At 34.3% G+C, this 26,055-nt stretch overlaps 1 protein-coding gene and 1 pseudogene across 1 annotated transcript in view; both read right to left on the bottom strand.

Moving 5' to 3' along the window:
• Positions 1–1,159: 1,159 nt before the first annotated feature.
• On the bottom strand, positions 1,160–13,712 carry LOC117332330 (annotated as a pseudogene).
• A 4,856-nt stretch (positions 13,713–18,568) lies between these two features.
• The window catches only part of LOC117332331, a 54,054-nt gene continuing 46,567 nt past the window's right edge, over positions 18,569–26,055 (bottom strand). Inside the window, exons 17-20 of the mRNA XM_033891215.1 lie at positions 25,803–25,998; positions 24,941–25,017; positions 24,596–24,661; positions 18,569–18,923 (exon numbers count right to left, since the gene is read on the bottom strand). Coding sequence (XP_033747106.1) covers positions 18,569–18,923; positions 24,596–24,661; positions 24,941–25,017; positions 25,803–25,998 — 694 coding nt within the window. The remainder of the gene's footprint in view (positions 18,924–24,595; positions 24,662–24,940; positions 25,018–25,802; positions 25,999–26,055) is intronic.

Below are 26,055 nucleotides of genomic sequence, written 5' to 3' on the forward strand. Positions count from 1 at the left end.
TAATTGTTGACATCATTGTTAAAATAGTCTTCAATGTTTTGTTAAATTTTCTGAGGATTTTCATACAAAATCTGTTTTAATATTTTTTGAGATCTGCTTATTTCTACAGGTCAGTTTCTTTTAGGAATAGTGATTTGTGTTTAAACGTCATTTCCATATTTCATTATAAATTTTATTCTAAGATACCTTGTTTCATCGAGTTGGAACATTTTTGAATAATGAACTGCCGGTGTATTAAACCTTGTCTGTAATGTCTGGTATCTTGCCGAGATCTCGCTCTTTGGTTTTGCTACATTATGTTTTTGAATCTGTAGCCAATACTTCCAGACGATATCCCATGCCCTTGTGTAACTGTGAAATAATTATTTGTATATCATTTTTTTCTTTGAGTTGATAAAGTATATCTATAGCCAACATATCCAAGCCACCATGTCACCTTATTGGTAACAGGTGACTTTTGACATTTTATCAATTTTACTATTACATAGAAAATCGTAGAACAAAGTATATATTCAATTAAGTAATCTGTAGGAATGGTCTTTGAGATAATTCATATACAACTTGGGCTCATCCCTTCAAGTGTGAAATTTCGTTTTTTTTTCCATTTTTTTTTAAATATATCATGTTTTTGTTAATTTGGATTCCCGTAACTGAACTTCATCAATATTGTATCAGTGGTATACGAGGGCTTTCATAATGTCTTTTACTCAAGATATATTTCTAAACTTTCTTCCCATATACCAATGCATAAGCTCTTTGTTTTTTCCCAAATCCCTCTAGGATCTTGATTGGCTCTAAGAAAAGACTGAACTTTTCACTTCTTTTTCCTTTTCCTTTTCATCCTTTGATGGCAAGGCAAGGATTACCTACAAATAAAATATCGTAGAAACGTTTCTGAGAAACATCAATAACAACCTTCTAAGGCCAAAGTCAAAGTTTGCCGCCTGTCTAGTTACTTCCTGAGCACCCCCCCCCCCCCCCCCCCCCCACCGTCCCACCGACACTCCCTCCCACCCCCACAATCTAATGGAATAGTCTGATGCCTGTACTTGAAAGGAAAATCCGGATATAGTGATAGACCGTTTAAATCATGAAGATCAAGTCCCTCGTTGTTAGGTTTTTAGGGTCAATATTGCGATCGCCATTTTCACATTTCTATTCAATCTTTCATCGTTTTTCTAGTTTTATGTAGATTCCAGTTCGAGGCCGAGTTAAAAATTCCTTTTGCATGGTTTGGTTCAGGCAGTATCCGGAACCTGGAACGAAATTAATAGATAATCACAATAGAAAACGATAACAGGTAATAGATAAGGACAATAGATAATGATAATAGATAATGATAATAGATAATGATAATAAATAATGATAATGATAATAGATAATGATAATAGGTAATGATAATAGGTAATGATAATAGATAATGATAATAGATAATGATAATAAATAATGATAATGATAATAGATAAATGATAATAGGTAATGATACTTATCATATATCGTACTAAATCCCAGGCCTCTAGGCCACTGTCTTTAGTTTGCTCCTAGTTTATCTCCTGCTTCTCTATGCACCTCCTTCATCAGTCCGTACTGCTCACCTTCCTCGTTTTCCTGCTATACGTCCTGCTAAGTATAGCATGATCCATGAATCTCGGTTCTGTCTAGGTCATTCTCTCATATACTCCTATATCATTACTTTCTGTATTTCTTCCGTTACTATCTTATCTTCGCATCCTATGATATGCAATACTCTGATATAATCCTTATCTATCTCATAGCATATATCTCTTTGCTCATAGTTTCTGTCGTATTCTCGCACTGATCATCGCTCATGTCTGTCCTGATATACGGTACTGCTACTGACTCATGACTATCGCTCTGCTTTTATTCTTCGATATATCCTCATTCTCTCATCTTCATGTTGTCGTACCTGTCCTAGCTCCTTCATAGTTAATGTCTTCACTGCTACTCTCTTCTATTCTGCTACTCTATCCTGTCCTCGGTATGCATAATGTTTCTGATCATGTCTGGCCTGTCCATGGTCATGCTCCTCAGCTCCTCTCCTGTCCTCGCTCCTGCATATACTCTAAGCTCCTGCTCCTCGGTTGTATACTCATCTCTAGCTCCTGCTCCTCGGTTCTGTCAATCGGTCCTGATCATCGCTCATGTTTTCGATCATGCTATCGCTAATGTCCTCGCTCATGCCCCGTCCTAGTTCTCAGCATCCTGCTATTGCATCTCTCTCTTATATCCTGATCCTCGCTCCTGCTCATCTCCTGCTTCTCGCTAATGTTATTATTGATCCTCGGTTGATCTAGCTCTGTATCGTCATGTCTGCTACTGCTCCTCGATACTGCCCCTCGGATCTGCTCCTCGTCTGCTACTCGCTCTATCTCGGTCCTCCTACCTCGGTCATTCTCTCGGTCCTGCCCCTCGGTCCTGCCTCCTCCTGCTCCTAGATCATGCTCCTCGGATCTGTATCGCTCATGCTATCGGTCATGCTTCCTGTCTTATCTTATCCTGCATCGCTACTGCTCATCGCTCCTGCTCCTCGATCCTGCTACTCCTCTGATCTCTGATTATGTATCGATCATGCTTCGTTGCTACATCCCTGATCCTCTATCTGATCCTGAAAATCTACCTCTTGTCATTGTTGCTAAAGTCATGTGCTATACTATCTGTCACCTCGGTATGAATTATGACCTCGTAAATTGTCCTCTTTTATCAGCATCTATGTAATTCAGTTTTAAAAATTTGTAGTGCTTAATGTAGAGATCAATTATTAATAATATAATATTCGCTACTGCTCCTAATGTCCTGCTCCTCTACCTTCATCGTCGTTTCATCTTCTACTATCCGATATACTATTTCATGATATCTTCCTGATTCATCGCTATCTCTCCTATTATGCTATTCATATGCTCTTATGTCCATATATCTAGCTTCGTCTATACTTCTTCTCATCTCTTTTCCCGTCGCTCATGTCTCTTAGTCTGTATCTCATAATCTCCTATCATAAGCTTTTTCTCATGCTCTACCCTTGGTTTTTCATCTCTGCCCTTGCTCTTCATCGCTCTATGCTCCTGTTGAAAATTTGCTCTTGATATCATGTCTCGCTCCTGTTCGGTTCTGCTCCTCAGGATCTGATACTCGCTCCTGCTCCTCGGTTTGCTCCTGGTCAATGCTACTCGTCCTGCACTGCTTACTCGCTAATGCTAATGCTCCTGCTCCTGGTCCTGATCCTCGGTCTGCTTCCGCTCATAGGTTTCGCTCCTGGTACTCTCAAATATAATAATAAATTGCTATGCTCCTGCATCGCTCCTGCTTATCGCTCTGCTTTCGCTACGCTCATGAGTCCTGCTATCGCTCTGCTCTCGCTCCTGCTGCTCGCTATGCTCCTCGGATCTGCATAGGTCCTGCTCTGATATGATGCTGCTCCTCATGTCGGTCTACTCGGTCCTGCCCCTCGGTCATGCCCTCGGTCCTGCTCCTCGGTTCTAATCGCTCCTGCTCCTCGGTCATGTCAGGTCATCCTCCTCTATCTCGTCATGCTATCGACCTTCCGGTCTCCTGCTCCCCCTTCTTCTCCTCTCATCTGCTCCTGGCTACCCCTCCTGTCTCTCCTCTTCCATGCTTTCCTTGCTCCTTCTACCTCTCCTAGCTCTGCATATTTCCTTTGACTAACTTTCCCCTTTATGCTTATCTGATGCTCATGATCATTCTACTGATACTGCTCCTGCTCCTCGCTCATGCTCTCGGTCCTGCTCCTGCTCCTGCTCCTGTCCTCCTCGCTCTTGACTCTCGTCCAATCGGCTGATAATTGATGATAATAGATAATGATAATAGATAATGACAATAGGTAATGATCACAGATAATGATTATAAATAATATGTTATGATACATGTACTAGATGATGATAATAGATAATGATAACAGATGATGATAACATATAACGATAACAGATAATAGATACTGATTATAGATAATGATAAAAGGTAATGATAATATATAATGATAATAGGTAATGATAATAGATAATGATAATTGATAATGATAATAGATAATGCTAATAGGTAATGATAATAGATAATGATATGATTAGAGATAATGATATGATTATAGATAATGATAATAGATAATGATAATAGATAATGATAATAGATAATGATAATAGGTAATGATAATAGGTAATGATAATAGATAATGATATGATTAGAGATAATTATATGATTATAGATAATGATTATAGATAATGATAATAGATACTGATTATAGATAATGATAAAAGGTAATGATACTATATAATGATAATAGGTAATGATAATAGATAATGATAATATATAATGATAATATATAATGATAATAGGTAATGATAATATATAATGATAATAGGTAATGATAATAGATAATGATAATAGGCAATGATAACAAATGATGATAACATATAACGATAACAAATAATAGATAATGATTATAGATAATGATAATAGGTATTAATAATTATAATGATAATAGGTAATAATTGATAATGATAATAGATAATAATGATAATAGATAATGATAATAGGTATTAATAATTATAATGATAATAGGTAATAATTGATAATGATAATAGATAATGATAATAGATAATGATAATAGGTAATGATAATAGATAATGATTATAGATAATGATAATAGGTAATGATAATAGATAATGATAATAGGTAATGATAATAGATAATGATAATAGGTAATGATAATAGATAATGATAATAGGTAATGATAATAGATAATGATAATAGGTAATGATAATAGATAATGATAATGATAATAGGTAATGATAATAGATAATGATTATAGATAATGATAATGATAATAGATAATGATAATAGATAATGATAATAGGTAATGATAATAGATAATGATAATAGATAATGATAATAGATAATGATTATAGATAATGATTGATAACAGGTAATGATAATTGATGGTGATAATAGGTAATGAACACAGATAATGATTATAGATAGTATGTTATGATACATGTAATAGATAATGATAATAGCTAAGGGCAAATTAAAATTAGTGTTTTTATCCCAAGTTACTTTCGTCGTTTTTGGTCCAATTAACGTTGCAACCCATATACTTGGGATCTTTAAACATTTACCAAACTTTATTTCATTTTTTTTCTACAAATGTTAGACAGAACGTGAGCCATTCCCTCTGATGTTGCCTAGAAATATTGTCTAAAGAGGTAATAGCTAAAGTAAAACAGCAAAAATTAAAAATCGTATACTTTGCTTGCTGATGGCAACATGCGAAATTGAATAGTCGTAATATATATATATCATCATTATCTAAAACACATCTAATAACATCCTCATATAGATTGTATTATTTTTCTGCAAGATTGAAAAAAACCCCTTACCGTTGAACTAATCTTGCAAGCATGACTTTCACCTCACTCAAAGCAAAATGCTGCCTAATACAGTTTCTGTGAATACATATGTAAGTAGTTACAGTAGTTATAACAACTTTATAACAAAGAGCAGATATACATTGTGATATGAAAAAGAATCTTATTAAATTTGTGCCGTATTAACCCCAGAAAAATGGTAAAAAGTAAACAAAAAACAGATATTGGGAGAAAACTACCTAGGAAATCCAAATTGTTGGCAAAGACTTCCAAGGACAACGGTATATTTATTCCAACAAGTGCGTTTATTTCCAATAACTGATACTGAAACCAATTGGTATAATTCGATATTTATCAATTAATAAAGTCATAAAACTATTGTGTTGCTCCCTTTACATTCTGTTTTATTTAAATTTTTGAGTAACTACATTGTAACATGTTTTTATGCCGACGCATATGGTGCGATTAATCATTTCGGTAGATAGGATGTATTCTGTTCTACCAAAACACTTGCAAGTGACATTAATAACGATATTTGTATTAAATCTAAAAATAACAACTATTTAAAATTGGACATCGCCCAAACAAAGCACATTTTTCTGATTAAATTGAACAAAGCGAAAACAAAAAAATTGCTTTTATCTCTGATTAAATTTCGGAGAACGCAGTTTTATGAGAAAAAAGTGAAATCACATCAATGTAGATGGAAGTTCGTAACCGTTCTAAATAATCGAGGGGAAGATAACTTGCAGATGAGACTCCCATATACGGCTTTCCAATCCCATACTGCAGTGCGAAAGCTGATGCGCTTTTGTAAACAAGAAAAGCCGGACGAAAATGTGCTAGAAAGAAAACAGGTAATAGAGTCCGCGACAGAAAGAGAAAACTAATATGATAGACAGAATCCCAAGATATCCTTGGAAGGAAAGATAAATTGAGGGATTCAAACAAGAAACGAATAAATCTGCACCCTACTTGATACCACAGACCCTACAGTACTCCTACCGTACCAGCAAGGTGTAACCGGAAATGGCGGGTGAACTTTGATTCACTTTGAATTTAAGTTCAATCCGATTAAAATATCGAATTCACGTAAATTTAAATAACGTGCCTTGGTAAAGAATCCTAACTAACAATGCATTTTATTCTTTTGTCGTATGACGATGAATTAAAGAAGAGAAAATTGATCAAAAGCGATCGTGATAGCCGACGATGCATCGACTGTGGAACGGAAGTAGTCTGTATGTTTTAGAGTGGTGTGTAGGGAGGGACAGGGCTCTGATTTGTCGAAATACTTACTATGATTTTGTCGACCAATCAAGTCTATTTCCGTTCCACAGTCGATGCATCGTAGATCTTCAATTGTTACACCTTGTTGATAAAGTAGAATTTGCGCTAATATATAAATTTTATTTTACTAATACTAACCAGAAGGACGCTTGTGTTAATATAGTAGAAGTTATTTTTTTTTATTTTAATTTTTTTATTATTATTATTTTACTAATACTTAGCACAATCAGACGCCAGTGTTGATACCTTTCGCATTTGGTACAGGTACAGGTAGGTGAAAGTCTACTGCTTTCTTATACGTGTATTATCAACTAAATGTTGTTTTATCCCAGTAAGGGATTTATGAGATAAAATCAAAAATCAAAACTAAATACATTTTTCGATTTTTGACATAACCATCATGGAAATGAATTGAAAGCTCACAGTCTGGGTACCGGTTTTTTGCCCGGAACAGGCGTATAATTGTCACCCAAACCAAATGTACATTATAGCTTCGCCTTCGATATAATCGCGTCACTCGCTTAAATATAGCCTTTAGACGAGGTTATTTCTGACCGAACACTAGACCGTTCTCAAAAAAAAAAAAAAAAAAAGAGGAAGAAGGAATCTTACTTTGGAGGTCAAATGTTATAATTTGTGGAATCTTTGTAAAAAAAAAAACCGTATATAATTAGCTTTCGTAAAAATAATATTTTGGTAAATCACCATGTACCGTTGAGTATATCAATTTAAACTATTAGGTCGGTTGTGTATAGTTAGATAGATGCCTAACGGAATCTATATCCACTTATATGTATAACAACATGCATTGAATGTTTCGCATCATTAATACATTTTTTTTCACTTTCCTTTTAGATATTCTATATATTTGCTTAGATCTCATAACTCCATACCTTGGCCCCGCAGCAAAAGGAACATAACTATAGGGATCCCGATCTGATTCTTCAGCAAAACGGTCAGGTCGGAACTCCTTGGAAAGACAACATGTTTAAAAACTTATTCATTTATAATTACAGTATGTATTACTCACGCAATCAGTGAAAAAGACAAATAAATAGTTTAATGCCAGACAATGTCGGGGTATTCGTAGCTAAGATAGTCGTATATTACTTAATTCTAACGTATTGTATAACATATAGTCACAAAAGTATAACACATATTTACACAAGTATAACATATTTTCACACATGTATAACACATTGTCAAACGAGTATTACATATTGTCACATAAATATATCGTATTGTCATACAAGAATAACGTATTGTAACACAAGTATATGGTATTGTTACGAAATTATAACGTACTGTCATACACGTATAACGTATCGTCATACAACTATAACATATTATCACACGAGAAAAAAGTATTTTCAGACATGTATAACATATTTTAAGACATGTATAGCGTATTTTCAGACATCTATAACGTATTGTCATACCAGTATATCGTATCGTCATACAACTATAACATATTATCACACGAGAAAAAAGTATTTTCAGACACGTATAACGTATTTTCAGACATGTATAACGTATTTTCACACATGTATAACGTATTTTCAGACATGTATTACGTATTTTCAGACATGTATAACGTATTTTCAGACATGTATAACGTATTTCAGACATGTATAACGTATTTTCAGACATGTATAACGTATTTTCGGACATGTATACCGTATTTCAGACATGTATAACGTATTTTCAGACATGTATAACGTATTTCAGACATGTATAACGTATTTCAGACATGTATAACGTATTTTCAGACATGTATAACGTATTGTCAAACTAGCAAAACGTATTTCCATACAAGTATAACGTATTGTCATACAAGTATATTGTACCAGTAATATAAGTATATATTATATACACAGTAAACAGCTGGACTTACGCACAGGACAGTGGTTACACTATACCCCTCCTTACGAAGTTAGTGTATCAAATACGATTATACTTCAACAGACTTATTAAAGAAGGAGTCTGTTATTATCAGAGAGATGGAATAGAACTGTTAGTTCAAAAGTTAAACATTTAATATATATTCCGAAACTTAAACCAACATTTATGAGTTTCATTTCATGTTCATGCATTTTAATTGTAGGATTTTGCATAGACAACCTGTTTAAAAAACAAAAATTCACGCTTAGCTATTGAATATTTAAGTTCGCCTACCATTGGTTGGTCCCAGACGTCCTCCAGATGATTTATGACGTATATCATGACGTTAATCTCGGTGTTAGTCGGTATTGTCACTCCGTCGATTTCCATTTCATTAGTAGTACACCGTACAATGAAGGGTACTGGCGGAAACATTCTCAATGTTTCTTTAATGAACAGCGGAAGTCGAGTAAACTCTTTGATGTCATTCCTGTTTCGAAATAATCAAATTGAAAACACGATTTGTAGTTAATTCTATAATGTTTGTCTTGATTACCAGTTAAAAACTCTGCAATTAAAACAAGTCTAGTATTGGAAAAAGTTTAGATTCAAGATGTATCACGCTCATGTGATGACGATAGAAAGGTGATATTTATTTGGCTAAAACCCTTTAGAATTCGGTAAACGTTTTGTTAAATCTCTGTAACTTTCCTACCATTCCACGGTCTGTCTGTCTCCCAGGACTCGCTTCACCTCCTCGTACACCTTCTGTTGTTCCTAGGGGTATTCCGCGAGTGCGTATATCGCCCAACGTATAGCAGAATTGGGTGTTTCATGTCCTGTTGATAGAGTGCATCGATAAACATCATAGCTAAATGATGAAGATTCAAACATTGTTATTATAATTTTAAATAGATTAACAGTATTGTTTTTTAACTTGCAGGATCTGCAACTATCATGAAAAGCTAGTTACTTAAATTATTAGAAAGACACGAAGCTGACAGTTTGAAAAAGTACTTATAGAATTTTATATTTCTATACATGTACATACAATTCTAAAAATGCATATACATGTAAGTATATGATAAATAATTAATATCCACTAACAGTAGAAATAAGTTAGAATTTACCTAGACCGATTATTAACGAGTATGTGGTATTGCCTGCTGACCAACCCGATATTAAGTCAATAATTGTATAGTATTAGCATACTCACAAATAGGAAGGTATCAACTTCGTCCCTGATCTCACGATCGGTCAAGCCAGTACCCCTTTCGTCTTTGGCAGCCAGCATAATGTCCAGGAGATCCACGCGGCGCTTTTTCAGACTGGATGGGCTGTCTAGCTAAGTGAAAAAAAAAGAAAAAAAGATTAATTAACGGTATTTTACGAATTGTTTGTTTTTTGTTTGCTTTTGTCCTATTATGTGCTAGGGTCATTTAAGGACGAGCCAGGTTTTGGAAGTGGAGGAAAGCCGGAGTAACCGGCGAAAAACCACCGGCTACGGTCAATATCTGGCAATTCATCCCGTTTATATGACATTAAAATTCATGATAAAATATCTAAAGGCGGGGTATTCAATATTGTTTTGTACAAGTACAACAGATTGATCAATGACCTGAAGCAAAATAAAAATCAGAATACCTTTATTATCATTGTTCAACTCACCAATAGTTTCCTCCTTTTGTTAATGATATTTTCGTCGAATTCATGTACGTACTTGGAGAGCCTTGCGAACTCCCTTCCACTCGGTGATAGATAAAACGGTAATGTAAACCACAACAATGGCGACCTTATTAACAGACGAAAAGGCATCATATCGTTAACTTCATAAAACATTTCATCTATATTTCTCCTACTTAGTTAAGATGTGAGCAACTAGTCTTGATAGTAGGAAATGAATCGTCATGTTTTCCGCTTAATTGTCTTTATGTAGAAAGGTCTCATTTATGATGACGTTGTACAAAGAAAATCATATTGGCAATTATTTTACCTTATCAAACTTACATCAATCTCTCCTGGGATAACAGGGTAAGTCGTTCCACAGCGTTGGCATACGGATGTTTCAAACTGCAATGTGTAAACCAGAAACCCATTAACAGTGATTGAATAGTTACATATGTTTTGGAATATATTAAAACAGACTAACATAAGAGACTAAAAGTATATACCCCTGCTCCTGGATCTGGATAGTATGAAACAGAGCAGCGTAGAATAGAATCGAGAGTTGCTAGTCCTACCAATCCATATATCTCTACACTCCTGCCGCCAGCGGTCGCACGTTCTGCATTTTCCTTTTCAAATAAATATATAACATTAAATCTTCAAACAACCAAATAACGTCACCTGCAAGTGTCGTTACTCCTGTCATCAGTAACGATGACCACATCTAAAGATACCTGTCGTAGTGTTATATATTGTGCCGGAAATATCAACTTCAATGTGTTATATTATGTCGCTAGAGTATTATAGACACATAGACACAAACTACTATTCATTTTGATGTAACATTACGATAATCGAAGACGTGTTTGCTACATTTGTTTGATGTATATTAATGTGTTACTAGTAAATAATTGTCGAAATCTGAATAAACATGTAACTTTATAAACCATATCCAGTTTAATATAGCAAAACATAAATATGGTAGAAAACAAGTGTATGGTTAGTATAAATGCTACCAGAAACGTATCGCAGACGTTGTTAAAGACCCCAACATAAGGTTTTAATACGTCAAAGTGGAACGCTGGTGTCAGCAGTCGTCGATTTCTCTCCCACTTCTTACCGTCACTCATAGGTAGCCCATCACCTTGTAAGTTATTGTGACAAAATAAGTAAAGTTTTATCCAAATACACTTATGAAATGCTCTTGATTGAACAAAACAAAATTGAAATTTAAAAAATCTAGGAAGGTTTCACCTTTGTGAGACGCGTTGATTTATAACAAATAGCAACTATCTATGTTTCCAATATGAAAAGAGAGGTAGTCAGTATTCTTAAGCATAGTATATTTCCAATACATGAACATATCATATTCCTCTACACCGGACTCGGTATCTAAACTGTTTAAAAGAAAGATATTCTAAATCAGACAGACAAAAGCCTTGATGAAAGTTACAATGTAAACACAAACACATTTTCGGAGTTGAATGTGTTTCATATAAATAACAAATTTTACATCAAATAGCTACCTGGTCACATATATCAATTGATGTCACCCCTGATCAAGTAAGCTGCATATCAATATTTTATTGTAATAGCGACATAAACAAAGAAGTACCAAAATGAACCTTCTGACAGATCAGTACTTAACATATCTTGAGCAATAAATCAAAATCAATATGAAATTGACTAACTGTCTGTGTAAAGATTTTTTTTTATGAATTTGATGTCCATGAACTTTATCCTAAAACGTTGTAAACAAATTCACTCAATATTTTCTAAATTTTTTATTTTTTTTTTGTTAGAAATATTTTACAGTCATTGGGATAAACACCGGGTATGTTGCACTCGGATGTGTAATTAAACATAACGAATGTGACAAAAAACAACATAATAATTACCTATCCAATCATTCAGAGTGATGTAACCCCCGCCGACTTGCTTGGGTTTCGGTTCAGAAGACTTTAAAATCAGTTTAGCTGTCTCAGAATGACAAACAGAAATGACAGGAAAGAAACACATTATCCAGTGTGATTGAATCCGACTACCTGTTCGCCTTACCAATTTAAAGCTAATCTCGATGAAGTCGTCAATATCTGAAAACTAAGAGAAAACAAATCAGATATGCATATACCGACGAAAGCAATTTCGTAACATAATGATTACGTTGAATCTATGGGGATACACGTATTTGTGGTAATTACACTATGGGAAAATAAGTGTGTATGTATTTCGTCAAGTGTATTTTGAAATAGCACATGTATGTTGATGCGAACTGTTTTTTTATTAAACCAATTCAACCAGCTGAAGTATCCTTTTATATTTTGTCCTTATTTTAGTGCAGAATAGATGAACAGTAAAGTGAAAATCAAAAAACCAATTGAAACCCTTTTAAACATTTATTTTTACACATTGTGTCCATCCAGTCCACGTGTTGATGAACTACAATGTAGCTCCTCTATCGCAGGGATGTATGATACGATTATACTTTAATTAAAACACGGTGTATAAGTTTACATATACAAGCGTTATCAACGTATGTTTACCACTCGTGTTGGCCTGGATGGAAGCGCACGAGCGTGTCTTATTGTAGTAGAAACTTGTCTACCCGGCGAAAAAACAACAACAAAAAACAAAAACAAAAACAAGAAACAAAAAACAAAACAAAAAAAACCCCGAGAAATATGGAGGTCACCTGCCCGGTCACATGGTTCATCCGGGTAATCTGGCTTTCTTCCACAGCAAGCTGTTCCTTTCGGCTGGACCAACAAGAGTAATTACTAGTAATAGAAAGTGATATGACTCGTTTCGCAATATTTGTAACACTGTTTACATTTTAAAGTATACAAGTTAATCAAGCATATTATAGACCTAAAGCCTTTATTAACGCCACCTGACTTACTCACTACCAAGGTTTGCTTTTTAACTTTTAGATTCTTATTATATCTTATTTTTCAGTTTATTCATTAGTTAAAATAGAACGTAGAATTTGCGACACATGTCAACTTATCACGAATTCCTGTACCACGAAATAAGTGTTATAATGCCCTACCTAGCTGGCTATGACTTTGTCCTTCCCAAATAAATAATATAATACATTCTTAAAACTTTCATCAGCTCAAAATTGTTTTAAATCATTCAAATAAGGATTTTTGCATTTAATTTCATTGTAAACTTATACTTTATTTCCAAATAGACTATATAATATGTAACGACTTTATAAATATCTCTATCTTAATGAAACTCACTATGTTTCAGAAGGTGCTAATATTTTTTAGTAATTGTACAATATTTTGTATTACAGTAGACACTTCTGATATATTTGTTAGTTCCAGAGGTTTCTCAAAACTTGTCTCTCATGTTTTCAATTAATTTGAACAGTGACATTGTTCAGAATATATATATGTATGTACTTGATGCTATTTCGAACCCTAATATTAGATAATGTTTTTAATTATGTGTCTTTTGCACCTTACCATCCATGTTTTGAAGATTGTTGCTAACTAATTAGTATATTTTGGCTGCCTTCTTTGTTCAACACTTTGGCCCTTAACATCAATGAGGATATAAAGATGAAACAGCCGTATGATGCAATTAAATCAATCTCCTAATTTGAAAATTGCTAATATCGTGTGTTCCCTTTATAGATTTTGAAAAAAATCAATGTCATTGCTAGAATATGGTTGGAACATTACTTTAGGGTTATTACGAAATGAGTACATTGTTATTTATAAAGCAAATTATTGTCATATTTATAGAAATGTTCCCACATTCAAACATGTGATTAACACCTTTACGTATGCAATTGAACTTTTGTTGAGTCAACATTCTTCTCTATGACAAAATGTAGTATTCAAGATATTAGTAGAGTCCAGGTCGTTTATGTAAATGTGAAAAAAAAAAAACTAAACTTCAATATTCAATATCAATATCAACATTTGATTGCTTGAAAGAAAATCAAGTCTAAAATCAACTACGGAAATACTCATATGCAAAAGGTCGCCAGTATAGACCCAATGACGACAGAGAAGATGTTCATTTTGTTTGCTAAAACATAATCACGTGTGAAGAATAACATAGATTAGCCTCAAATTAAAGAACTCTTTTATATTCCTATTCTCAAAAAAAACAACAACAAACAAAAAAAACAGCAAAACAAAAAAACAGCAAAAAAAAAAAAAAAACATAAAAAAAAAAAAAAAAAACGCAAATGAGTCTTGTTTATCAATGCGTATTAATCGATGATAGTCGTGTAAAATGTTACCTTGTCTGTCGTGTGGAATAACCAACAGGTATATGGTCCAACCCCTTCAAAGAAGTGTAGAGTAGCTGTATTTTGTGGATACCGAACATGCAAACAGGACAGCATAATCCAGAATATTATGTAATCAGATTAGATTATGCTATTGCATAGCTTGTGACAGTGAGACATATGACATCACATCCATTTATCGTTAATGTATCCTGTATCGAGAAGTCGGTGTCTGATTTGGCATCATCGAAGTTCATTTCTCACTATGACGCCTTTGTATACATTGATCTGAGATTAGATAATATGCTTGTGCCGTCAGAAAAGTTCTGGATAGCAATAACAAAAACGAAAAACGTTAACAATAGGTTTAGATTATAACAGTTTTCCTTCTTCAACGTTGTGTGCATATCCAAAATGATTTGATATTCAAGAACAAGTTGCCGCGAAAGTTGTCGACAAAAACACTCTTTTCCAGACGAGGTTTCTACAGCAGCATGTTAGTAACATCCTTGTGAAACTTTGATAGTCTGCACCATACTCCAGTTAATAGAAAAATCCCAAATGCGAACTTAAATTAGACGTCTTCGGTGTTTTATTGTAGTTTCATTGACACCAACCTTGTAATTTTAGTACATGACTTTACTCTGCTTTGTCATCTGCGCCAGTCGGTGACGAAGCAAAGTGTATGCTAACAATTCAAGAAAATCCGGTTTAATAATCCTATTTTTTTATAGTTCATCCCCCTTTGGGGAAAGACAGAGGAATCTTAACCCGAGGGGGGATTCTTAGGTTGCCAAACACGAGGCTTGGCGAGTTTTTGGCAGCTTAAGTATCTTACTCCGTAGGTTGCGATTCCCCTGTCTCACTTTTATGGAAATAAATGATTATTTTTGTCTTACGGACGTTTCATCAATGCAAGGAAATTATGACGTGACGTGATTGAATTGTCGACGTGACGAAATGCAATTGTTGTAGATTGTCTCCACCTAGGGTGAGAATAATACATTATCTTACCTGAATAGGGATATCAGCAGTTTTACCGGGGAGATATTTTCTTATCTCATCCTAGCGAAAAGAGAAGCTACACGTACTCTTTGAACGTATCTTGTTCTCGATAGGGTGACGTCACTATGACTTGACCAATAACTACTTTTACGGGGTCAGATACATGCATTTGTTCGTCTGCTTGTTTACCTTTGTGCATACTACTTGAGGAAGTTTTAAAACATAGTATAAATAACATATCAGACTAAGTTTTGGTAGAGTTATCCCGGACAATGTTTCCATATTCAAAAATAGTAAAAAGAAGAAAAAAATCGAGTAAAATAGAGAGTTTGAAAGAAAGTGTGATCTAAAATGAATTTGAATTTGCGTCAAATATTTATAAAATATTGGTCCAACCGCCATTATTAGATAAAAAACAAACCAAGACACTTACGTGAACTTACCTCAGTAAGCCAGATATTGTTCATATATAAAGGAGGATGAATTTGGGAAGTAGTCTTTTTAGATATTAATAGCTTTTCCATTTTAGTTGGATTGAAGTTTACCAACCAATTCCCTGACCATTCAAGCAATTGACTAAAGTCGAAATTCAAATCGACTGCACTAATCCTAGACGAGTCGATAATGACATACAAAGAGGTGTCTTCTACAAATAATTTTAAATTAGATCCTATGTTTTTCACAATGTCATCTATAAAAAAGGGGAAACAAAAGGGAACCCAATAACGAACGTTGGGGACCTCGGCCTTATTTTTCGACCAATTAGAAAACTGCCCGTTGATAACAACTCTGTTAAAGATTACAAAGATGATTTTCTAACAATTTTAAAAGTGAACCTCGAATTCAAAAATTTGAAAGCTTATTTTGTAGTCCCTTATGCCAAACGTGATCTAAAGCTTTGCTTATATCACAGAAGACCATTCGTAGTTCTGTCTTTACCGTGGTCTAAAGCAGAGTAAATATCATGATAAATGGCAAGAAAATGATTAACAAAAGAACACATTGTCCTCTGTATATCGATGACCCTCTCAGGTCCTTCGCATATTTATTTAGGTCACGTGACTGGTAAATGCGGTAACATTAACACCGTTATAGATTTTTACAAGGTGCAACCTCTCAATCACGTTTTTCAACGAGATATCTGGAATCGATGGAAAGGGTATATCAATATTCATCTGAAAAGTTCTACATGTATGTATCTGATTGATTTTAATGATTCCCTTCAAAGACGTTGTATTGTCAAGGAAAGGCCAAACTACGGCGATTTTGGCTTTATAGTCGAACTGGAACACTTCAGTGTTTTAGTGTCGAAAGGCGGCATAGAAACAAACAAACATCACTACACGAATGCAACGAAACGTAATTGATTAAACACATCATTTGCAGATAATTTTCAAAGACATACTGCACTGTGTGGAACGTTTTAAGTTATACGTACAAGTTGGTACGTTTAATATTGTACTAAAACCACAGCCTCCGTCGTTTGGCCATGACAGTCGATTACGGTTTCGATCAGGAATGCGGTGACAAAGTTAAAGTAAATTTCTTACGCTTAGCTTGCCGTTTTCCGTTTAATTTTATTCATAAAGGGTAGAATTTGATGTTGCTGTACTATATCGCATCAATTAAAGCATCGAAAACTAACAAAAACACTGAGAAATACCATACATAATAATGTATATAACCTACACAATCAATATAAAGTCGAATACATTTAATTGCTTTATCTAAGCACAAATCTTGCTTTAGTTAATTTTGGAGATATAAATAAGTTTATACCTACAATTGACTGTCGGAGTTAACTCCCTTGTATTGCTTCCCTTCTCTGAGTTGCTTCCCTTATAAGCCTATCTTTAGGGTAAGAATGATCATTTTTTAGCATTTTTTTAATCAGAGTGTTTGGATTTCAAGTTTACTATTGATGATTAATATATTTACCCTTCGAGGCATAAACATTTCAAATGATGAAATAGACAAAAGTTGATAATGTGTCGATCATGTAGCTTCAGATGTTGTCAGATTTCTGAAACGTCGGTTTAAAAGCGCGGCACGGCTGGTGTCCGCCACGCCGGTTTGTCGCCGGTCTTCAACTTGTTAATAATTGTTATCGTTATTGTTTTATCTATCACGTGAAATGAGCGAACCTCTATTATTTGTTATCAATTTAATATAGATACATTGTATGTGTGTAGTCTGTATGTTAAATATCGTGTTTAGGAGATAATTTATATTGAGACAGTCTATCGTGAAATGCCTCATCAGTTCACAAGTCACGGCCGTTATATTTTGGCTGGTTATTTGTTTTGTCAGCCAGGAGTTATGTTTCAAGCACCCCAAAGTCCTATCTGTTCGATATATCATCTTTAAGTGCAGATTATTCGGTCAAGTTGATAGCACACAAGCTTTTATCGTAAGAAAACAAATGTTAATAGGTAGACAAACATTGTTGAAACGGGTGGATGCTCGGTTGCATATTACTCCTGAGTTGAAATGAGCAGATTCTTTACCCTGTTGTATTTCTGTCGCTTACTTTAGATTTTTCAGAATAGGGGAATGGGTAGTTGACAAACCAGGAGTAACCTCCAATACATTGCCTGTTGATAATATGGTCCTAACTGCGTCGAGTGTGTAATTGTCATGTTCTTGTTTAAAGTTAGGTAAAGGGGTAATAGTATGCCTGTCATTGGCGAGTCATCCAATATCCCAGTGTTGTTAGTAAAGCATTAAATGGTAGTTCGTCCATACAAACCAGGACCGTTTTCCTGTCATTATGATGGACTGCCTGCAACAAAATATCACCAATGCAATTTTACAGAAATTTCTTAATGCAGCTGTGTTACAAAATGAACCTTCAGAGCATTATAAATTACACTCCTTTAAAATAGGTGCTGCTTCTAGGGCCTCTGATGTTGGTATGACTGATGTTGAAGTCAAAGAGCTTGGTAGGTGGGAATTAGAGGCCTTTAATTCATACATTCGAACCTTCGGAAATGTGTTTAGGATGGTTTTTAAAAAAAATCCTGGAATTAATATGCAAGTGTAAGGAAGCTTTATTAGTTACTGCTTAATTACTTTTTAATGGTTAACTGATGGAGTTGACTGTCAGTTTAAGACTTCCAAATGTCAGGAAGCGTATAAGGGAGCCTATCTTCACGCAAGGAGTTTTGTGGGTGCAGACCATCTTGGTTTGAGCCGCTATCCCATGCCAGTGTGTGGTGGCAAGGGAAAGGTGGCCTACGTTGGAGGGAGTTAGAGCATTTTGTAAGAAATGTGTTAGCAGTCGGAGACATTCCCTATATTGTGGTTCTTCACTGCAGTGGCAATGGTCTTTGACAATGTGTGTTTTGTGACCTTCGTCACCCAATGCTAGAAACTTTGAATACTTTAATGAAGTTGATGCCTGATACTGTAGCTGCGTAATGAAATTGTACACAAGACTGTTGATAAGGCAAGAGTGAGAGTAAACAGTAAAGTGGCAAGCTTTGTAACAGCCGTTGGAAGGGGTGGGGTTATATTAAATACCCGAAACTTCGGGATGGTAACCCCGAATTTTCTTTGATACGGTTCATTTGTCGCATTTGGATAATGGTATTTTCTTGTACTATTTGCAGTAAGGTCTTTTTTGTTTTGTAATGTAAATACCAATCGGTAGCAGCAGCTGTCTGATGTTGACAGTTGAATTTGAAATATATTGAGTGGCTGTCTTTTGAGACAACACCGCTACCTATTCGGTGTAATTTTTTATATTTGTATAATTTTTTTTTTTATATTTGTATTTTTTACCATATTGACCAGTTGTCATTCAATGAACAATTCATCTTAGAGCTTAGCATCTGAAGTTACAAATAATATTTGCAATTTCATAACATATTTACTTTAAAGGGTACATATGTTCCCAGTGTACCCTTGAATTTCAATTATTTCTAATGTGACCAATTCATGTTCATCACGTTAGTGGTAAAAGTTGAAACAATTGAGGTGTTCAGCTGTTCGCAGTGTTTCCTTGGTTTGTCTTCTATATTTATATTTCAAATTTCTTGCAATTTTGCACAAGTTGTATCAAGTTGAATTGAGTTTGGTTTGCTCAATGACTCTTTAGACTAAAAAGTAAGACATTATTGGATGCAATTAATCATTCATCGTAAAATATATGTTACATAGTGTTAGATCAATTAAATCGTACGTAATACGATTGAGAAAAAAAAATATCATACACTGTTGTATCGAAATAGAGCATTCAATGAAAAATCGGACGTATTCACTTGTGGATGACTGGAAAATGTAATAGAAAACAAATGACGGTGACAAATGAGGGGTTGACAAATGAGAGGGTGACAAATGAGGGGGTGACAAATGAGGGGGTGACAAATGAGGGGTGACAAATGAGGGAATGACAGTCCGAAAATACCCCGTCGTCATTCATAACACCGATGTCATTAACAATTTGAATTTAGCATCGAAATATTTCAGCCACATGATGATTCGTTGCTATTTACATTGATCATGTTACCCCTATTGGGGGCGTTCAATGTATCCCGGGGTCAGATTCATACCACATGCTGTATGTAAAAGTGTAGTAAGAGTGGAAAAAACACGACAAGACCGGGATTCGAACCCGGGACCTCCGAACACAAGCCAGATGCTCTACCAATTGAACTACTTGGTCGACGATGATCGACCCGGTCCAGTTCCGATACAATAGCATAAGAGACTAGGTTGATTGTGTTTTCATTATCACTTTTTGGGAGACCGGCAAATCTTCCCAAATATCTCCGACCATACTGTTCAAGGTAGTCGAGTTTGAGTCGTAACTCAGTATTTTCGGCCTCCAAAGTAGTAAGACGATTCACAATATGCGAGATATGTTTGTTTACAATAATATTTATATCGTCCAGCAAAAGTTTTTAACAGCGCCAGCTTTGCGTCGCACATCGTTATCTGAAATACGGTTATGGCCTTATCCTGGAGAAGGCTGCAGGGAATAAAAGTTCTGAAATATTGAAACCATCTGAGACTTGCCTTGGGATAGGATGTGGGAATAGAGCTGTGTGGGACTCAAGTGGGGCAGCCCGGGTGTTGTACGTCGGGATAGATTCGGTAAAACGTGTGTCAGCCAAAGGTGTGGATGATGAAATATCAGAAAAAGAATCACTCTGTTGTCTACTATATTTGGCAAATCTCAATACCGGAGAAGGAGTTGAAGAAAGATATAATGAATGTTATCTTTAATTGCTGTCTGGGAAGGTCATTCCATGCATGTACGACAGAGTATGACCAACAGGCGCTCAGTGACAATGTGTCGCTTTACACCCACACGATACAGTTGTCAAGTCTATATATTAGGACACAGGTGAGTAAAGGGTAATCGCGCATGTATTCGGGTTTCACGGTTAGTTGGTCGTATATATTTCAAATGACTAAATATAAGCATCTGTCAAACACGTATTATGAAAAATAAATGAAGTGATAGTCATTTCAATCTCATAGTATTTTCATCTTCATAATCATTGATTCCTCTTGGCCATATGGTACTGTTGATTCTACAAACCTGGAAAATTATGTATTTGTCAGGAAAGCCTTACAATAAGTGTGTCCCACTCGCAACTGGAAGTGCTCTCAACTTAAGATTGAAATTTGTCTGACCTAAATTCATATGAAATAATTTGTGGACATTAAATCTTGTATAATTGTGCAAAAAAAGAGAAACAATGTCATTGGACGTTTGTATATGATTGTATTTTACATTCTATAAAATCGTATGCAGCTATTTTAATTGTTCATTTTGACATTTAGTAAAACTTGAATCACTAACAGAGCGTGATCTGCGTTATTGAAATTTAATTACAGAAAATTTCGTTGCTAGTTACATTATACTTACACAGATGTACGGATTTCAGATTATTTCATCGATATAAACCACTTTTTTCATAAACTCTTCTCGCCTCGCTCGGCGAAAACACTCACGGGCAGGTGTGTATTTTTTATATTCTATTATACAAAACATATTTTTTACACCATTATAGTGATTAATTCAATGATCAAATCAATTCAAAATCATTCACTTAAGCAATCACTTCTATAACTCTTCACACAACACAAGAACAGTTAATATACAACACTACACATTTATTGTGATAAAAATGACATTGAAGGGAAAAAAGACGGTTTCCTTTGTTGTAATATTAAGCTAGCTAGTCTAGCACACGCATATGAGTTTAATTACCTTGCATTTTAAGTTCTCTCATTACATAACGGATCTACAGCATACAATCATTTATCTCTTGTTCTCACGAATCTTTAACTTTGATATAAACAAAAATATTCATAATCATTTATACATTTCATAATCCCTTGTTACTATTTCAATTAGTTCTGTTAGTATCTAATACACTTCCCTGGATAGACAGATACATGTATGTGGCGTACTAATTCAATTTAAGTTGTATTTGTCTCAAGGTGATGTTATCATTATGACTAGTTTTTGAAAATGTAATAACATATTTTTTCCACATTAACCGTTTTATTGTTAGTATGATAAAAATTGTTCGTTGTTGTTGTCTTTAATTTTAGCCAGTCACTCCTAACATGCTGTTTTCCTTCCAAATTGTGGTTAGAAGCAAAATTGACTTCTTATGGTGTCATTATATTTCAGACTAATTTGGCTATTTGGCATGACAAACAGATGTTTGAAAATGTCCTCATATGTTTTACAAAAAGTACATAGACCATTTGATGTATTCATCAATCTTGGCTTATGCTTAGTGCTGATAATTCTTTGAATAAATCTCCGTTGGAAATCTTTACATTTCCTATCCGCTATTGAGTATTTAATGGATTGCCAAATAGATTGCCATTTGATGATATCAGTGTTCAAATAGTCTTCTAACTTTCGTATAATTTTAGGTTTCTGAAGATTTCTAAAAAAAAAAAAATCTGTTTACTATTTTTGAGTTCTGTTTATTTGTAAAAATCAGTTTATTTTCATATACGGTATTAAACATTAGTCATCATTTGTTTGGAAATTATGCTCGTTGTTGTCATCATCATTACGCAGAATAAGGAACCACTTACTTGGTGCTGATTTTTATAACTCTGGCATCCAGTTTTGCTTATTAATGAGTTTATTCTGTAGGGTTTCAGAGGAAATGTTTTCATACTTTAGTAATTCCACTTTTACGCTTGTGTTTTTGGAATATTGATTTGTATATAGACTTTATTTCCATATTTTTCAAATAAATTTATCTCTAACATACCTTGTCTGATGAAGTTGGAATTTTTTTTAATAATGAACTGCCAGTGTATTAAAGCGGGTTTGTAATGGGTGGTATCTTGCGGAGATCTCACCCTTCGGTTCTGCTAATTTTTGCATTGAATGTAATCTATGTTGAATGCCTTATCATACATTTGAATTTTATACTTTTGAAGTTGACCAAGTATATCCATATGCAAAATATCAAAGTCACCACGTTACCGTATTGGTAACAGATTACTTTTGACATTTTGCGAATTTACTATTCCTTAGAAATTCGTGTTTATTTGAACTCGGTATTGTGGGGAAATTTCTTTTGATATTATTCAAATACAACTTGGGGTCATACCAATGCTACAGTTATTAGGCTTTCATCTTCAACAGTGAGGGCTTTGATATTGTCTTTACTTTTACCCAAGATATTTTTCTAAAGTTTTAAGGCCTTTGTTTCCACATATTAATGTAAAAGTCCTTTGTTTTTTTCTAAATTGACTAAAGCGCCTGATGCATTTCATATTTTGAATCTTTGAATTTTTGCGAAAAGACAAACGAATTATCAAGTTTTAACTCTCATTGTTGGATGTTTTATGCTCTGAAATCTGTTATTAAGGAGTATAGTGATAGTAAAACGTCCGAGTATATTGATAGACCAATTAAATCATTAATGACGAGCGCAAACCAGAGTCTCTTGCTAGACTTTGATGTTCATTATTGCAATCCCCATTTTCACATTCCTATTCAAAAACTTATCGCTTTTCTAGTTTTATGTAGATCCCATTTCGAGCCCGAGTTACAAATTCCTTTTGTGTTCGGGGAACATGGTTAGGTTCAGGCAGTATCCGAAACCTGGAACGAAAATGTCTTTTAATGTTCAGGAAGGCTACATTCCGTGACATATTTTTCTGATCGTTGATAATTTGGTAACACACTGCAAAACACACATAATCTCTTTTTATGGTAACTGTGTACGCAGTGGATTGTTATAACAAATGCCGTAAGAAAGAGGAGATAATGGATATCAATTTAAAGAAATTGGAAAGGATAATGTCGATGACAAATTTAAGATAAAATTTCAGAAAAAGAAATAAGATTAGAAATGACAATCAATGATTACCAGGTTGAGTACTGATCGAGAAATTACAGACGGAAGGATTAATTTCAATAACACTTTAAAAGTTAAGACATATATAATTTGAAATTTCACTTTCATGTGCTTTAAAAGCATTTCGAGGAAAAGTTAAAAAATCTTCAGGGCCGTTTCCTAATAAAAAATACACATTCAAATATACCATTTATTTAAAGATACAGATGGACATTTCTAAAATTCCTTAGGACTTTTCCAGAATCCCTGGGTTTATATCATGCTGAAATATAGCTACAGTCAGAAACATGAAAATACCCTTGTGTCCATTAGCATGCATAATGACATACTGTATTGTAAGTATTTAGTCAAAGTTCCCTTGAACTGGAAAATACTCATACACGTAATTCTTACAGAAAATAATGAAGAGACAGTGTATGGGGTCTGACAATTTGAGAGTTTTTTTTCACCCTCTTTCCTTTTTTTTGAGGTGACAGTTATGCAGTAAGTCAGTAATTGTCTGATTTCTCGACACTCGAAAGCTATGCAATAGCCTATACTAATCATTTAAGACGGTGAAAACGGTTAAAGGAACATACGACAGAATACGGCGAATTGATATCATTTCAATCATATCGTACAGACAGCATACTTCTTAAACCAGGTTGTGTTCAACATATTTATGAATTGTGAATTTTCCTTTAATACAACTCTTAAGAGGCGATATATGATTTATACCATTTATAATGAACATATAATGATAATATATAATGACTCACCGTTGAACTAATCTTGCAAGCATGACTTTCACTTCGCTCAAAGCAAAATGTTGGCCAATGCAGTTTCTGTGAATAAATAGCTACAGTAGTTATGATGTCATGACTTAATACACAGAACATAACGTTACAGATCATATCTAATTAGCTTTTTTGAAAAACACTCTTTTGTTATAACACCATGCTTTTGTATACATGAATAAAAAGATATTGGTAGGAAGGATATGCATAGCTATTAAGATGTCTATCGGTATTTATGTTTATTGGCAAATCGCATCATTACTGTAATTGTTTTTTTATTTCCTTTCAAATATTCTATGTATTCACTTAGATATTACAATGCCATACCTTGGCCCCGCGGCAAAAGGAACATAACTGTAGGGATCCCGATCTGATTCTCCAGCAAAACGGTCAGGTCGGAACTCCTAGGAAAGACAACATGTTCAAAACTTATTAATTTACAATATGTATTACTAACGAAAACAAAGAAAACGATAAATAGATAAATGAATAGTTGACACAAGAAATTGTCGAATAGTTTTGATGATCATGTTACACAAAGTCATACAAGTACCACGTAATGTCATACAAGTATAAGGTATAGCGTGTTGTCGTACAAGAACAGCTTATCATTATACAAGTATAAAACATTGTCATGCAAGTGTATGTTTGGCAAAACGTCATAAAGAGTATAAAGCACTGCCATACAAGTATATGTATAACATGTTGTCAATAAAGGATAAGCATGACGTATTGTCACACAAGAATATCATATTGTCATACAAATATAGATATAGCCTGTTGTTATACTAAAACAACGTACTATCATGCAAATATAATAATAGCGTATTGTCAAACAATTATAAACTCTTGCCATACAAGTATAATGTATTATTATTCATGTGTAATACGTTGTGTACAAGAATTACGTACTGTCATATGCGTATAAAAACAGTAATATTATTTGATACAGTTGTGTGTATAGTACCTATATAGAACAATAACAGACAGGTAGTGTTACTAGATGTATCCCAATTAAAAAGATATATAGAAAAGAACTGTCAGTTGAATAGTTAAGGGCTCAATAGATGTTCGTAAATTTCAACTAAGAACTTGATGTGTATGAAATTATTTTCATGCATTTTGTAGGTTTTGACAAAAATGTTTTCGATTATAACTTATAGTTTTGTGTATGATATTGGTCTCCTACCATTGGTTGGTCCCAGACGTCCGCCAGATGATTCATGACGTATATCATGACGTTAATCTCGGTGTTAGTCGGTATTGTCACTCCGTCGATTTCCATTTCATTGGTAGTACACCGTACAATGAAGGGTACTGGCGGAAACATTCTCAATGTTTCTTTAATGAACAGCGAAAGTCGATTAAACTCTTTGATGTCATTCCTGTTCCAAATTAACAAAATCTAGTACACGATTTGCAGTTAATTCCAGAAAGTTACC

The sequence above is a fragment of the Pecten maximus genome, chromosome 8 (genome assembly GCF_902652985.1).
Source record: "Pecten maximus chromosome 8, xPecMax1.1, whole genome shotgun sequence".
NCBI lineage: Eukaryota > Metazoa > Mollusca > Bivalvia > Pectinida > Pectinidae > Pecten > Pecten maximus.